Genomic DNA, 17886 nt, shown 5'->3' with positions numbered 1-17886 from the left:
TCCTCCTACAGCATGCTTCCCAGTGGCAGGTAACCCACTTTCCCAGAATCTCTTTCTCCTCTACCCTTCCCTCAGCACAGAACAGGTGCCCCAACATTTCTCAGCCATTTCACATTCTCACTGCTATGAGGCAAAGTGGGAAACTGTGGAAGAGAGGATGGCAGTGGCCAACCCAAACACTTCCCTCTTAGGCTAGAATTACTTTTATGCACCTAGAGACACCACCACCATCAGTGAGTGTGCTAGATCATAAGCCTCAGTGCACACGTAAGAGCAAGTTACTCTAATTTCAAGTGCTACAGAATGCTTTTTCGTATTATGAAATAAAATTAAATAATAAAATACATTTTAAATAATACAAAAACTGCAATGGGGAAATCTTCACCTAAAACAAAAAAAAATAACTTCAAAGACACTTTGAAACTCAAGATGTAAAGATAACCATCTTAGGAGGATGTACTTCAACTTTTCCATACATTTAAAGCTGACAAAATGAAATACATCAGGCAATTCTGGATGTCCTCTGCAACTCAAAAGATACAAACAACAAGTATATAATAATGCTCTTTTGCAACAGGAATCTTCTTCTGTTGTTTAGCACTGTGCTGTTCAGGTCTCATTACCTGACTTGATCTTCCTTATACTCATACAACAAAGTGAAGAAATAAGAGATTTGGCTTCTTAAATTAATGGATGACTATTTGCCATGTATACAGGAAGTCAGGTTAAGCTGAGCACATCAAGAAAGACTACTGTTACCAGAAACAGATTTAAATCATTACATTTTACAGTGCTAAAAATTACACAGTAGTGTTCCATACGTTTATGCCTAATCGTTATGCAGCGGTGAGGACTTCAGTAGGACCTTAGGGAGGCTAGGACATTCATACAGACAGACATATTAATATACAAAAATATGTATGATTCTATGTAGTTTAAACAGATACTTACATCTATTTCTGTCTTTCATGATTTTCTACTTTAGCACCTTTGCAGGAAGATATTTCCTCTGGCTCATCTTTGCAACAACACATACGCACCTAATGGAAGATACCGTTACAAGATTATTAGTGTTAAAGGGAAGATTGCTTTTGACACAGAATTGTACAGACCTTTACAGAAGGCAGGATATTGCAACTACTATGCACATAAATAAAATAAATACATATCATATAAGGAGATAAAGGAACCTGTCAGGTGATATAATTCTCAAATTCAGGATTACATATATATCACATATAGGACATTAGTGTAACAAAAAAATAAAAGAACAGGAAAGTAACAGCATTCAAATGAATTTTAAAATATTACAATGTCAATATAAGAAAAATATCCTATTTTGCATTAAATCCAAACCTTGCATTACATGCTGCATGAGATTCACCAGTAAGAACTTTCACAAAGCAGTCTAATTTCAGCTGCTCAAAATAAAAGTAAAACCTACATGCCTAAGCAAGGCAGCATAAAATATTAAAACATTAACATAATTGGCATTAAATTACACAAGTGAAGCATTTCTAAGAAAATTATATTCTGACTTTCGCATATAGTCCCTCAAAAATTTTAATGAAACAGCTGTTCTAGTATGTATTGATGTTAAAAGATCAGATTTAGGAAATGGAATTATTGCCCCCTGGTGGTAAATTAAGAATCAATGCAATCGGAGAAAACAATTTCAGATAAATAAGCAAATCTTTCATTTTAAGAATCAGGACCTGGGCAATTGATTTCTGGAGATATTAAAAAGAATGCACAGCCATTTTAATATGCAATAAGATAAGAGTAAATGGGGTATAATTTACATTTTCATCTACAAGAGTAATAAAGAATGTGGGAGAAATTTTATAATCAGCTTTATAAAATGTAAATAATAACTCACTAGAATCAAACTCTCTGATCAACAGGATGCCACAGACGAAACTCCTGATAGTCCAGTCAGTTACTTCAAAATCTAATTTTAATTCAGAAAAATAATTAGTCTTTATAATTTTCATGTAAATATAGAAAAACCTTCCTGAATCTGAATCCACGTAGGGCTTTTCTTTGCTCAGTTAGATATTTCAGCAGCCAAGGACAGAGAAGCAAAGGAACAATGGAATTTGATCTTATGACCGGCTAGAACAACAGCATAGTTAAATGTTGATGCAATGTTTTCCACATGGGTTAATACAGAAATTCACGTACCCTAATCCTCAAATTTTGAGTTATTAGCCTCCCTCCAAATATCTGATTACCCAACAATCATCAAAATCCTATTCAATGATTTTTACACTGCATGGCACATTCCTTGCTTCACCCCAAGCTAAAGTAGCCCAAGACACTATTCCAAACCATTTTGCTGTTCCAGCTGGAAAAAACCTGCTTTATCACAGTGGGTTTACACAATCTGTGATTACAACAGTAAGATACATCTTCCAGTTAAGAGTATAACAAAGGGAGAGAAATATTCATTCCTTATGGGACTACATTTATCACCACGGACTAGTTAGCAAGGATCATGTTGCCCATAAAAAAAAATGAGCATTTTTACATTTTAGCAATGTGTTGTTGTTTCTATGACAGGAAAACCTTTTGCATCTGCAGCAGTCTAAGCTCTCCTTAGAATACTGACAAGCAACATTTACATGATGTCTTTAACTGCACAACTCAAGGCTTCATGTCTCCTGATACACAGACATCATGCCTTTGAAAAGCTGTAATATATTTTTCCCTTTTTTTTTAAATAATTAAAGCTCTACAGACCTCTACAAAGACAATTATTAGCATGTAAGTATTTGATTGAAAATCAGTTACTATGAAGAAAAATCCCTCCTCTGTCAAGGCATCTGATGTATCAGTGGTGATGTAAGCTACTCCAAAGGAACGTTTAACCTGAAGGGATATGAAACAGCTAATAAATTAAAATTCAGTATTTTTTCAAGATAATAGAGTGTTATTTGACCTGTCCAGCCTGGCATATTAGATGAATTAAGTTCTTCATGGCTTTGAATTCCTCATACTAGACTGGCAGTTTTACACAATATCCAATGAAATTCACATTTTAACAGGGTGCCTGCCCTGAAGACAGAAAAAGGAAGTGACTGGAAATTTCACCAAAGGTGTAGGTGGGGAAGGCAAAATAGTTCACAAATTCTTTAAGCAAAAGAACTCCATGACAGACTTATCTGTGGTACAATATGGTAGAGAACTGTTAACTGACATAAAGAGCAATCAATTTAACAAGGTGTTGTGTTTTAAAGAAATGGTTTTGTCTGACAAACAGAAGTTACCTGCTAAATCATAAATTTTGAGATTACTGCTAATGCTGACAAATGAGCAAGTCAACAGTCACTGCTTGCAAAAGGTCATCAGAAGTGTGGAAGAAAGGGCAGGAGCAATGGAGTTGGGATTTGGGAAAGGATCTGGGACCTCTCACTGGGGGTAAATGGACAGGCTTAGTTCAAACAAGCCCCATTTATTGTCTCCTCACTGTCCCTAGACTAATACACCTAGCCCTTCACCCACAAACCTGTCATCACTAACTTTTTCTTGACATGGGCACGGGACCCTTATCTCCGCAGTGACTGACATAGACAGCTTTGGCCTTCTTATACTAGCAAGCTGTGACAGAATCAGATTACTTGATAAGAAAGCAATACTAATTATTCTCACACCTATTAACCCGATGGTGCTTGGGCAGGGGGCTCTATCCATCCTTATGCTGTACATTGAGAGAAGAAGAACCTCCCTCCTCCCAGTAACCAAAGTGGTGAGAACTACCCCATTTTAGCCCACTGCGATGCTTAAGGGAGCTCCCCTTGCTGGCTGCACCCTGCCAGCAAGACAAGGAGGAAAGAAGGGGGTGAGCAAATCCTTTTCTGTGCCACTATGGGAGGGTGATGAGAGCAGGGGAATTACAGAATCACAGAATGGTTTGGGCTGGAAGGGACCTTAAAGATCGCCTAGTTGCAACCCCCCTGCCATGGGCAGGGACACCTCCCACTAGACCAGGCTGCTCAAAGCCCCATCCAGCCTGGCCTTGAACACTTCCAGGGATGGGGCATCCACAGCTTCCCTGGGCAACCTGTTCCAGTGCCTCACCACCCTCATAGTAAAAAATTTCTTCCTGATGTCTAATCTAAATCTCCCCTCTTTCAGTTTAAAACTGTTACCCCTTGTCCTATCATTACACTCCCTGATGAGTCCTTCCCCGTCTTTCCTGTAGGCCCCCTTTAGGTACTGGAAGGCCGCTACAAAGTCTCCCTGGAGCCTTCTCTTCTCCAGGCTCAACAATCCCAACTCTCTCAGCCTGTCCTCATGGAAGAGGTGCTCCAGCCCTCTGATCATCTTCATGGCCCCCCTCTGGACCCAACCCAACAGGTCGATGTACTTCTTATGTTGGGGGCCGCAGAGCTGGACGCAGTACTCCAGGTGGGGTCTCAAGAGAGCAAAGCAGAGGGGCAGAATCACCTCCCTCGACCTGCTGGCCACACTTCTTTCGATGCAGCCCAGGACACGCGTGGCTTTCTGGCTCATGTTGAGGTTCTTCTCCCCCCAAGCGCCAATCCGGGCGCTCCCCGAAGTCCCTGTCCTCCCGGGTTCAGCGGGGAGGGCTCCCTTGAGCAGACGCCGTTCCTCCCGCCGCCGCGCTGAGGCGATGGCGCGATGGCCACCCCCCCCCCTCGCGGCCGCTGACAGGGCGGGAAACGCGGGCTGGGCGGGGCGGCGGCGCGAGCGCGCCGCAGGGGCCACTGGGTAAGGGGAACGGCCGCCTCGCCGCCCCGGCGGGGGCGGGACGGAACGGTCGTCGTCGTCGTCACCTTCGCTCGCGCCGTGCCGGGGGGGGGCGGGGCTTCCGCTCTCCCGCCCAACCGTCGTACGGCGGGGGGGGAAGGGGAAGGGGAGAGGCCGCCATAACGGGTTGCCGTGAGGGCGGCAGGGCCCGGCCGCCCCCTCCTCCCGGAGGTGGGGTGGGCATGGCGGCGCCTTCTTCCGACGCAGCCTCGCCGTGAAGGCCTCTGAGCGCCAGCCGCGCCGCCTCGCCTCAGGGTGGGAGAGGCCTCCCGCCGCGCTAGGCCGCGGTCGGAGGAAGAAGAAGGAGGAGGGGCCGGGGGAATATGGCTAACCCGGCTAACCCTGCCCAGTGGGAGCACCTGAGGCCGCTGCGGCCGGACACCCTGCGTGTGAGTGAGGTACACGGCGGGCGGGGAAGGGAGGTGTTGTTCGGGGATGGGGAAAGGGCGGGGCGGCAGCGCAACGCTTTCCTCCCACCGCCGAGATTCCCTTAAGTCCTTCCTCACGCCTGTCCGGCGGGAGATCCCCGGCTGGGAAAGATATGGCAGGCCGGAGCGGCGCACGAAGGGGGCGTTGCAGTGCATCTGCCCTCCGTCGCATTTTAGCAGTCTGACGGGGAAAGGAAAAGGTAGTGATGTTAGTCGTAGTACAAAGGGATAATTTTCTTAGCTGTGTTACGTATGGCCTCTTAATCGAGTTAAATGGGTTGCAGCTATGTTTGAGAAAAACAGGCTACAACTGTATGTTCTGTTTTCTGTCATGTTCAGGTAATCTTATATGCAGCTTCCACTGCTACTTTTAGTAATATTACGAGGTAGCTACAAAAAACAGGCCTACTTCTAAATCTGTGGTACTTTTTTTAAAATGCTTATTTTCATTAGCCTCGACTGTTGGGCTGAATGTTACTCTGTAGCATTGTCTTAAAGTGGTGAAAAAGTTTACATAAGATTTTACACTGGTTATTGAAAACTTCTTATTATGGGAGATGACAACTGTAAGAAACAGTGTTGGGCACAGGTTCTTATGTTGGTGTTTAGATGAGTCAGTCAGGGGTGATGTTTTCCTGAATCTGCTTCTTATAAACAGGGAAGTCAAGGATGTGGTAGTCGTTAGGAGCCTTGGCTGTAACAGCCGTGCAATAGTGGAGTTCAAGACCCTGAGTGTACTGAGGAAGGCAAGTAGCAGAGTACAGAATTTGGACTGCAGCTTATTCAGGTTTCAGGATTTCAGTTTATTTGGGCAACAGCTAGCTGTGATTTTTAAGGGAAGCAACTTTGAAAGTTGGAGGAGCTGAAGAGGTGGAGGTCTGTAAGGACATCATACAAGCAAAAGGACATTTCCATCCTGTTACTCATGAAAACAAATAAATGTGTTGAGGGGTGGGCATAGCTATGCCTGCACTCTGGAGGTGGGACGCAAAAAGAACCTGTGCAGGAGGTGGAGGCAAGGACAGGCTGTAAAGGAGAAGGATAAAAAACATTGTCTGGACATGTAGGTATTATGCTAGCAAAGCCAAAGTTCTAGTGTTGAAAGTAGCAAGAAATGTCAAGGGTGACTGCTTTTACTGCTAATGGTAAAAGGGGGGAGTTTGAACCTGTTGCTAAAAGGGGCAGGTGATTTAGGAAGACCAGACACAGAGAAGGCTGAAGTATTCAGTCTTCTTGCATGGGTCTTGAGAACTGATGTCTGCTAGGCTTTGTGCCTAAGACAGGATTCAAGGAGAGGAACAACCAGCAATGGAAAAACGTCAAGCTAGGGATCTCTTGAGAAATTTCAACTCATACAAGTCCATAGGACCCACTTGAGGTACATCCTGAGAGGGCTGAGAGAGCTGGCTCATGTCACTGTAAGGTTGCTGTGTTATCATCTTTGAGAGATTGTGGAGGTCAGCTACAGCTTAGTCAGCCTCACTTCAGTCTCTTGGAAAAATCATGAAGCAAGTTCTCTTGGAAGCTATTTCTAGGCACGTGAAGGAGAAGGTGATTGGGAATAGCCAACATGACTATACTTGCAAACTGATTATCTTTGGTGATGAAATTACTAGATCTGTACATCCAAGGCCTTGGATGTCTTCTGTGTTAGCTTTAGAAGGACTTTTGAAACAGTCTTCTGCAGCATCCTCCTCTTTGAATTGGGATTTAAACTAATAGATAGTCAGAAAAACTGGCTGAATTATTAGAGTGGTTAGCTGTTCAGACTTTACCTGAAAGTGGATTACAAGTGGAGTTCCTGAGGAGTCTATCCTGGGACGTGTCCTCTTGATAGGAGGAGGGTGTGTGATGCACCCTCATGATGTTTGTAGCACAGACAGCTATGAATAGGCTGGAGGAATAGGTCATCAGACACCTCAAATTTCAACCAAGGAAGATGAAAATTCAAATGTGAAGTCCTACTCTTGGGCCTGGACACTGCAGTGATACAGGCTGGGGGACCACCCTGCTGAAAAGAACTGGAGGCCCTGGTGAACAGTGGGCTAAACATGCACCAGCAGCGCGCCCTGGCATTGAGGTATATGAGGCTGTATTAGCAGGAGCATAACCAGCAAATCAAGAGAAGTGATTCTTCTCTACTTGGTACATATTAGGCTGCTTCTGGAATGCTGTGTCCCATTTTAGGCCCACCGCTGCAGGAAGGCTGTTGATAAGCTGCTGAGGGAGCTTGTTAAGCAACAGCAGCGCTTCAGTACTTGCAAGGAAGTTAACAAGAGGGTGGCACCAGACACTTCACAGCCTTACGTGATAGGGGGCTGAAAGGAAATAGGCATGAATTGAAATGAAACAACCAAGAAAGGTTGTAGCTTCATGTAAAGTGAAACTTTTTCACTGTGAGGCTGGGCAAGCAGTGGAATGGGATGCCCAAAGAGGAAGATGTGCTGAGATTAAGGGCAGAAAATTCTGACAGGAATTAATGAGCATGTATCCCGTCTATACAGTTATGCTCCTTCACTGTAATATCTGTTGAGTTGTCAGCACTCTGATGGCTGTAGCATCCAGAGTTGATTTGGGGATTTATTCTGGAGAAGCTTCCTGGGTAGATAGCATTTTATGTCAGTTATGTATTTTTTGTCTTTTTTCCCCAGCCACCAATGATCAACCTGAATGTGGACAATGACGTACAGTTTGTGAGAAGTAAGTTGCTGTGTTCTGTGTGTGAAGATTATTCTTCAAGTATTTCATGCTTTTTTACAATGCTGACTACACGCTGTAAACAAATGAGAAATTTTTATATATCTAATCTAGGCAGAACAGGAGGAATGCTGCATACTAAAGGAAATAACAGATATGAAGTAAAACATTCTTCATTGTTTTTCCTCTTTAAATCTGCTGCAAGTATACCTTCCCACTGCTATAAAGAAAATAACATATGGAAAAGTGAGTTAGAGAAAACTGAAACATTGGGCTAGCAAACATTAGTTTTCAACTCGTATTAACAAATCTGAATACAAGCTTGAGTGAACTTGAGTTGTTTTTTTGGTTTTTCTCACCAATTGAATAGTCTTGTAGATCTCACAGTAACACTGTCCAAAACTGAGTTGTTGGAGCTGTGACTTCATGTTTAAAGAGTGCACAAACTTGCAAGCGTGGAATGGGTGTTATATAGTGTGAGTAAAAGTGCATGTCTCATTCATGCTGGGAAAAATACCGAAGTTTGAAGTAGAGTGTTTTCTAGGGAAGTTTCCTCACATGTGCATGGACACACATGCATGCACCTTCTCTTGAAGCATTAGGCTGAAGTTTTACTCAGTGACACGGATTTGAAATACCTGGTTTGCTTTGCAGGAGAAAAGACAAGTAACAGCAGGATTTGACGGTCTGTCATTGACTCTAGCATCAGATGCATGCATGTGTACCATGTCTTTTTTGTGCTTTAAAAAAATGCATACTTTCTTATGCTTCATGCATACATAAATAACAATCCAAAGGTAAACAAGTTGCTCATCAGTAATTTTTCTGCTGTTTCTGCGAATATGGTGGTAATGGATACACACAGCACAGGGATCCCTCTTAAGCCTGTGGTGTCCTGGTGTCTGTAGATCTTTGTTGCATTAGTAAATTAAACAATGGCATTGCCAGTTCTTTTGCTCTGCAGCCAAATAGTACAGCCAGAGTTTATTCGTATATTAAGTTCTCAGAGTCCAGAACAGATTGGTCACATCCAGGCTGAAACAGTCCCTGAAACCAGACTAACTCCTGAACCATGCCTTAATGTTGTCTGAGACCTACTGGTTAATCTGGGCCAAAAGGATGTGAAAAAAAACATTTTAAGTGCCATGGAGCAGATGACAAGAGCTGCAGTTCTATGGCAGTGCCCTGACACTATCTATAGTTAATTGAAGGTTTCCTTGGTAGTAGTCTTGAGCTCTTGGCCTACAGAACATGCAGTTACAGAACTAATAATGTCCATACTAGCAGTCTGAAGTCATGAACATTGAAAGCATGAAGATACATGCTTGCTATTAAGATACAGTCGTTGCAATCAAATGAAGGTATATGCAGTTAATAGACTTTATATAATGCCATTGCAACGTCAGCGTTAATAATGACAGTGTTTTCAGACTTCTGTCTTCATTTGCTACTTCATCACTATTGGATTTTTTTTTTTTTTAAGGAATGCTTCATATTCATGTGGTAACTTAGCATAAATATTCTATGAAAACTTTACAGGAACTCTGAAAGTCAAAAAGCCTCGATTTGATGCATCCTTGGTTTATTTGACCCGGAAATTCATGGATCTTGTCAAAAGAGCTCCAGACGGTGTCCTTGATTTAAATGAAGTAGCAACAATGCTTGGAGTACGAAAACGAAGAGTGTATGACATCACCAATGTGTTGGATGGAATCCACTTAATTCAGAAAAGATCTAAGAATCTTATCCAGTGGGTGTGAGTTGGCTTTGAAACTTCTAATTTCTGAAACAATGAAACATAACAATTTTGAGTTATGTTTATAACTTTGAAAGTATTTTTAAGCATATTGAATTACTTTTAATAAATAAAAATATTTTGTTCTTCTGTATCCTTAGGCTATCTGAATTACAATATTAAAAAGTATCAAGTGCAAAAGCACAACGAGGCATATTTCAGCAGAGTAAAGGATGCCCGAGTTCCTTGTTGTTTTCTGTTGGTATACGTTGCGTTCAATAAACAGGCTCTTATTTTTATAAACATACTAGACAACTTTCATATTCTTCTAGAGGTTCTAATCGTGACCAAGTTTTTGGAAAAGCATCAGAGCAGCAAAACCTTAAAGATGAACTTTCTGACTTATCAGCCATGGAAGAAGCTCTGGATGAATTAATCAAGGATTGTGCTCATCAGTTATTTGAACTAACAGAAGACAAAGAAAATGCAAAATATCCTTTTAACTCTTGCATTACTTTAACATGTGGTTTTGGTTGAAAGTACTTGGGTATCTCATAATAGGTGTAGGCTGATAACAACAGATATGCAGTAATACTTGATAATGAGTTTTATACTCGTATATACTGGTCGTGTGCCCCGCTTTGCGGTATTATGCACAATCTATTCTGTTCTCAGAGCAGTGCTACTTGTGTGAGCTTTTCTCTGCAGAAGAAAGGAATAGTCTTAGTACCCTGACCATCACCTTGTTCTCTCCATTACAGAGTCAAGTTGTCTCAGGGGCAGGTCTTGACTTGAGATTGAGTTGCTTAGTGAGATGGGAAAGAGGACCCAAAACAGAGTCCTGGTGGCCTGTTGCAGAAAAGAGACAATGGTACATTGGTTGTGTCCTAATACTGTTCTCTCTTTTGGGAGAGGTTCCAGTGCAGTCTTATCTTTCATATGGGTTTTGATCTCAGGAAAGGAATTTCTTTTAATATGACATAAACATTGGATTTTGACTTTGGGTTACAATAAAATATTACTTGGCTCCCTTGTCTGCCAGAATGTTAAGGTCTGTGCTCAAATGAAATCTGTATGATATCAAAATAACTTTTCATTACACCTTATCCGTTCTCGTTAAGAAAATAATTCCATAGTTTTCCAAGAAGTTATTGCCATGCATATTTATTACAAAACAGAGAAGTACTTTCTCAAGGGCAGCATTCCCTCTGCTTTATAGACTTATGACAGCATCTGTGAAAACAGTTTGTCAGATGTGTTTGGTGATACTGAATATCTCAATTTTTATTTTTAAAGCCTTTTCCTTCCTAGAAATAAAGAAAAATCATTTTCCTCTTGTTAGCCAATACTTTAATTGTACAAAGCTAGTATTAAAATAACCTCAGCTGAACTATTTACCATTTTTCTTAAGCTGGTATTCTGCTTCAACGTATCTTAACATCATATTATTTGCTTCTGCCCATTAGCATATTACTTCACAGAATCCTTGACCAATGTATACACTAGCTTATGTGACATATCAAGATATCCGTAGCATTCAGGCATTTCAAGAACAGATTGTGATTGCAATCAAAGCTCCAGAGGAAACCAAATTGGAAATACCAATTCCTAAAGAAGTAAGTTTTATAAATTCCTGTCTTAAGGGAACAAAAGTTCTCAAACTTTATTTTGCAGCAGCAATCAGTAATTGTCTTCCAGTTTTTGTCATGTATAGCAAGTATTGGTACTTTTTTGTACTTGTGTCCCACTAAATAAAGCTGTAGGGATAATAGTCTAAGAAACTTATTTTCAATATTTTTTTGTTTACCTAAACTGTTAAACAATAAACATGTCTGAGCTTTAGTTATTTGGTTTTGCGGGAGAGAATGGAACAGCTGTAATAAATGTTACTTATTTCCACTATCAGTTTGTTTGATCATTACTAGAAAAATGAAACTTCCCAAGAGCTGTTATTGTTTGTGTACTAAAATCTACAAAAATTGTAAATTTAACCAAACAAATCAATAAGCATGATTTGATAATGATCTTAACAGCATGTAAATGCTGTCTCACTGCTTAATGAGTAGACAGCTGTTGTTACTATAATATTAACCTATGAAACGCACGGTATGGTTGACAAAAGAAAATGTTTTGGCACTCCAGTAGATCATGCCAAGATGGATTATTTTTTTTTCATGGAGGTGGTCGGCTGTGCCCTGTCCTCACCTCACAGTACATCACGTGTCCTCCCATTCAGGTCACTCAGAAGAGCCGTACTTTGCCCTCTGCACCCAGTCACACTGCACCTGCATCAGGGCCTTTATACTGGAAACCCACTGTTTAGAGTAGTGCTGTGAAAGAGGGGAAATGCTGGAAGTAAGCTTAAGATAACAAATGGAGCTTTAATTCTGTTTTCCTTTTGTGTGTGCGTTTTTATTATCTTCATAATTGTGTAGTCATCAAATTTGCCCTGCTGTGTGCATAGAGAGGGAGGTGATACTGTAGGAAAAGGAGATATGAATCAACAGAACCAGAAAACTTAGATCCACTGCATAGATCACCCGTGTGTTCACTGGTAAAAGGAGATGGCACTCATCCTGTGGAGATGAAAAAGATAAGATTTCAGAGGCTTCCTGAAGCAAAAGAAGGCAGGATTTAAAAAGCTGCACTTAGAACAGAATCTTCTCTCTGTTGCCCATTAAATTTGATTTGACTTGCCATGTGATGTCTGCTGAAGGAAAGCAGTAAAAGTAATATGGTTTAGTTGCTTCACCGTATTATTAAAGCTGCTCTGTGCTTTGATTTGTTTTCTGATCCATAGCATTGACTTGTCAAGTTTTAAATTTCATTACTTTTACTAAACGTATAGTAAATCTTGGTCACATATGAAAAGGTCAGTAAAAAGAGTAAACAAAGATTTGTTAGGTGCATTTCAATCAAAAATGAAACTTTGTTAGCTTAATGGTGTTAAATAATTGGCCTACAAATCTATGTAATAGTCATAATTTATGTAGAACTAACAATTTTAAATAGTTATGTCATTCCTGTATTTGTGCTCTTAATCTATTGGCTTTAAAATACCTGCAAAAGTAGGTAACTGGTGTGTGAGATTTGTTCCTTGGCTTATATGCAAGTTGCTGTTTTACAGGATTGCATAGAAGTACATGTAAAGAGCACAAAGGGACCCATTGATGTGTATCTATGTGAGGTGGAACAAGAGAAGCCAGGTGCCAAAACTTTTGAAGATACTGATACTGTCACTTCTGAAACTGAGCCATCAGTTCCTCCTGATGAAGGTAGTGCCTTCCAATTACATTTTTATTCTCATATATGTTTTTTATAGACCATCATATTATTCTGATAAAGTTGAAAACTACTGTACAAGTATAATTTTATGGGCATAGTTTGTGGGCTGAGATGTGTGGGAGTATAGGAAACGCCTGAAAGAGAAGTCTGTGCTGTTGTGTTACATCACAACAGCAGGAGGTCAGAGTCAGGCACGTGCACACATAGCACTGCGCTCTTGTTCCCCGACCCCTTTCCTTCCTTTGCTCCTTACTGGTTTCCTGTTGGAGCTGGGCTCTGCAGATGGAACAGTGCGTGTCAGTTCTCAGCTGCCTCACTGCAAAGTCCAGCAGCTCAGCTGAAATTCTTCTCATGAGAGGCAAGATGCTGTTTCAAACAAGAGTGTGCTGCTCTTGCTCATTACTGTCTAAGGGAGGGCAGGCAGAAGAGGAGACAGGGTATTTTGAGCTCCTAAAACAAGATTGGCTGAGTTATAATCTCTGTAGCCTCAATGCTGCAGGATGTTGTGGTTTAAAAATAAATGTGGCGGGAATTGCAGTAGCTCAGAACACTAAAGATAAATTGTTTTTAGTAGCGCTGCTTTATGGTTGAGGGGAAGAGTTGACTTTTTTAGTCTTAAGCATTTTTTTTCTTTATTTTGTTTGCGAAATGACTCAGAATTATATTTTCTACAATGACAGTAATCGTATTCCTTTTTTTGCTTTCCTGTCAAAGTGAGATCTCCGGGGGAAGAAAAAAACCAAACCACCTGAGATGACAGATAAATTACCACTCAAAGATCTAATACAGAATGTAAATATCTGTGTTATAGAGCTTGTTAAAAGCTGCTTGGATCCGCAAACTTACTAACCTGAAACGTTCCAAAGTGTTTTAAATCTAAAACAGCAGTGGGTTGGTTGAGTGCTTTCACAGGATTGCTTATCTTCCCAAGTCAGAAGACGAAGTTTCTGGAGTTGCTTTTAGGAGCTTTGTTTTCATAATTGCATGTGATCTACAGAGCTTTGGAAAAATGGTATTTTTAGCTTATGAAATAATTTTAATTGACAGCAAACACAGGCCATGGATTCCTTCTGAAAATGAATATTTGCAAACTATTTCTGGAACGGTCTGCAATCCTTATGAGAATGTATATAATAAAGAAATGCACTTTTCAGTTCTGAGGCTGCACTACTACTAAGCAGGATTGTCAACTACAAGTGTAACAAACTGGTGTATCAGAAGTGTTCGCTATAAGGAACAAGATGTAAATATCATGAGAGTTATGCCTTACACTGTGTAGATGCTGTTTGCATTGTTTGCATCCAGCTCTGCATGAACTATGGTATCAACACTGAAGTAAGTTAATTGGCCTCTTTGTATATATGTGTATCATGTCTAGGTAGTTACTGATGTAGATTTATTGAGATGGATTGCATTTTTGCCTTTGTACAGCAAAGAAATAAAATAAGCTTATAAAAATATTAAATAGTCTAATCGGTCAGTCTAACGAAATGTGTTGGGTTGTCTTTGCTTGAATTCACTGGGTAACTACAGACATTAAAGCCGATGTGAAAATTTTAAATCTGTTATATGTGGTGCTGGTAGATAGCAGTTAGATCTGATTCTTGTGATGCTGCAATACCATAGCAATTTTCAGAAGAAACATGATGATAAATAACTATTTAAATGGGTCCCTTCCAGTTCTAGAGTTTACATACAGCATAGCATTAGCCTAGTACCGTGATTTCTTTGTGGCTTTAGCTTACCAAAATACGTAAAATACTTTAGAACTACATCTTTAGTATCTATAAAGTGAAACCATCTTGTATATATTAAGGCAGTCTGTCTTCAAAAGCAGAACATATTTTATTTAATTGAAGCATCAGGATGTTTCATTTTGAACAAACCTCTAGAGATTCTGGTTTTTAACTTCAAGCTACACAATTTTCACAGTGAAATGGGAAAAGCTGTAATATGACAGTTATACTATAATTATTTTCTTAAATACATTTACTGTTTTAATAGTGTACCTTCAGTGGAACAAATGGACTTTTGAGGATTAAATCACTTTGTTGTTACTCCTTGGATACTTACAGTATTATCCACTTGCGATACTGGAAAATAACATACTGTATGAGCTCAGTACGCAACCTAGCTGAAAAGATTAGACTTGGACTTGAGGAAAGGTTCCTGAGTGATGCTGAACTTAAATACAAGTTATGAGCTCACTTAAAAGGTAAATGTGATAGGACCTTACTCTGAATTTATATAATAACGCTTGATTTTTTTCTGAAAGGCTGTTAAGATGAAAGTATTTTTTTTGAGTCCATATCTGTCCATTTTCCAGCATATTTGTATGTGTAAGCACTTTCCTCGGCTATTTGAGGAGTCTGTAATAAATTAAAAAGCTCTAATAACGTTTTTGTCTTTCCTTCAATAAGAGTGGCTGAGCATCTAAATGCATTAATCAGCAATAGCAACAGCCAGGATTTGTAATTATAAAATGGCCTGGTTTTGCTGACTCTGTAACTGGAACAAATGCCACAAGTTGCCAGTTCAGACCTTATTTGGTATGGGAAATTACTTGTCAGAGTTTTCAGATGTGAATTGCAGTTTTTTAAATAATGTGATTTGTAAAGAAGAGAGAAGATTGCTTTAAATTATTATCTTTTGGAAAGCATTTAAAAGATAGCAAATTCCTTCATTTTGAATAATCTTTTTGTTGTGTGTGAGGAGCCTCATTTATAAGGATAATTAAATTACACTGATTTCAAAAGTCTTTCTGTAGCCCTTGTAGTTTTCGGCAGGGAAGTCAGCCTGCTGCTGGGCAATCGGCTGGTCCCCAGGAGCTGGAGCTGACTGCAAGCTTTACACTCTGGTGTCTGAACCATCTTGGTGTAGATGCTGCCTCTGCCACGCTGATGAGGGTTGAGTAACTGCTGAAGTGTTTATCGGGAGCAGGAATCTGCTATTTTGGGTTCCACTTCTGATCTGCCAATGGTAATTTGTGAGAAGTGTGTTGAGGTTAAAATCACATAAATTATATTTGTTGTGTATTTATATAAATCTACACGAGGCTCCTCACATAGATGTTTGCTAAACGATTGGGATACTCATTTGTAAAAAAACATGGTATGTCTTCGTCAGGAAATCTTAATGATGCTTGGAGAGAAAGAGAAGCCTGGTTGTCTCCATGTCTCTCATATACGTGGTTCCTTCCCTTCCTTTTATCCCACTGCAGTCCAATGGTGGATTATCCAACGGTCTGTAGCCACGTTGTCTGGACACCGGCCGCATCTGCGGGGGCTCATGGTACCGCCTCCAACATGATCCGTGAATGAGGTAGTGCTTGTAATCACCCTCGATCAAGCGATGGGGCCACGAGAGACGATCCTAGAAGCTGTAACAGCAAATTCAAAAGGTACAAGCTTAGGGCATAGTTAGCCTTTTACTGCCTCTTATTAGGTCTCTAATACTTCACAGCATCCTTCTTCAAAAGGAGAATTTAGCACATCAAATGAAAACTTCAGGAATCTCAAAATCTGCAAGAAGCTAGTCAAGTTGCCAGAACAGTTTCGGTCTTTTGTAGATTCTAATGCAAATCCTGCACAGAACTGCTTTTAGATAATGCAATATTCTTTTCCAGACAGACAAGCAATTTTGGTGTTGCAGCTGTCATTTGCCAAGGAACTATTTTTTTTCTTTTTTTTTTTCCCTTCTGTAACCATAAAAGTGTCACAAGCAGGTTATGGCTGTAGTTGTTGCTCCTCTAACGTGCAGCCAAATTGCGTGTCATGAAAAATGAAATAAAAATTGATAAAATTTTTCATGCAAATTAGGAAGCTGTCAGATCAGCTATAAAGTTTCAGCAAGCTCAGAAAGGGAAAACTTGTTTTTATATATATTTTAATTACAAGGCACAAAAAAAGAGGCTTGCTGGCTCCTAAACCTAGGGTAACATCTGTGTGCACAAACTGTGACCTCAACATTAAATGAGTTCATTTCCAAATGTGAAAATAAAAGTTATCTGTCAAAAGAAAAGTTCAAAGTCTGGGAAAAACATTTCAGAATTTATTTAGATAATAAAGTTTTAAAGGGGATTGTAAATTAGAGATGAGCCCAGACCTTTAAGCACAACTTAAGAAGCAAATACCTGCAAACCTGAAGAGTAAAACAAGGTCAATTGGCCCCATGTTTATTATACCAGTAATTGACGGTTAAGGTTGAAGCTAGATACAGACTTCTCTAAAGATCGAGATTTCTGGCTGAGATTTAGCGTGACCAAAATATTTGAGAGACAGCTGGGATTCCAACAGAAGAATTCTGGATCTGGAAACATCAGCAAAGGGGGAATTTCCCTTCATTATTTGCAGCGGTAGCTGTTTGTAAGCAGTCACCTACTTCTTTATTTTCTTTATGAGCAGGAGAAAAGAAGTTCTTGAACAAGGGTACCCGTATGAAACATCCTACTGAATATTGTAAGAGGTAAGATTTAGCATGGCGTCTGGAATGAGGGAAGACGTTAAGCAGGTTGCACAGTAGTCAGGAACAGAGAACCGTGATTTACTTGATAATGTTACTCCCCAAAAATCCACAAAGAACCTTTTTATCAAGCAATGTTCTCATCACCAATGCTGATTAGTACTTTAGTTTTGTGAAAGAAACAATTTCTCATTGCAAAAATCCCCCTGGTGTTAGAGACAGATTCAACCTTAACTGCCCAGCAATGCGTGCAAGGCTTTCAAACTGGGGAGAAGCTACCGGAGATGATGATTTCTGTCCTTATTCAGCTGAAGAGAAAACAAACACCTTTGAAATGATACAAAATGATCCCATCCTGGGAGAATATTCAAGAGGGAAATGCACAGATTTGCCTCAAGAACTGCAGGATCAATTCTACCTGTGATTAGAGGTTTGAAAACAAAAGGAAAACGCTGTGAAAACATTAGCATTGCCTTTCTTTTGAGATCAAACAAGTCTTAACTGCAG

At 40.2% G+C, this 17886-nt stretch overlaps 1 protein-coding gene across 4 annotated transcripts; it reads left to right on the top strand.

Moving 5' to 3' along the window:
• The first annotated feature begins 4859 nt into the window (after positions 1-4859).
• On the top strand, positions 4860-15314 carry E2F6 (E2F transcription factor 6). Of its 4 annotated transcripts, none has more exons than XM_054195205.1 (7): positions 4860-5171; positions 7853-7901; positions 9438-9654; positions 9966-10125; positions 11136-11249; positions 11870-11988; positions 12761-12845. In XM_054195205.1, the coding sequence occupies exons 1-6, from the start codon at positions 5097-5099 to the stop codon at positions 11954-11956; spliced, it is 702 nt and encodes a 233-aa protein (XP_054051180.1). In that variant the 5' UTR covers positions 4860-5096; the 3' UTR covers positions 11957-11988; positions 12761-12845. The 4 variants fall into 4 exon arrangements, with proteins under 4 accessions (XP_054051180.1, XP_054051178.1, XP_054051177.1 ...); XM_054195203.1 differs by lacking the exon at positions 11870-11988 and adding an exon at positions 13633-15314 and having other exon boundaries at positions 4861-5171; positions 9438-9648; positions 12761-12908; XM_054195202.1 differs by lacking the exon at positions 11870-11988 and adding an exon at positions 13633-15314 and having other exon boundaries at positions 4863-5171; positions 12761-12908.
• The last annotated feature ends 2572 nt before the right edge of the window (positions 15315-17886 follow it).

This window comes from Rissa tridactyla, chromosome 3 (assembly GCF_028500815.1).
Source record: "Rissa tridactyla isolate bRisTri1 chromosome 3, bRisTri1.patW.cur.20221130, whole genome shotgun sequence".
NCBI lineage: Eukaryota > Metazoa > Chordata > Aves > Charadriiformes > Laridae > Rissa > Rissa tridactyla.
Note: the sequence above shows the minus strand (reverse complement) of the source record. Positions and strands in the feature narration are given on the sequence as shown.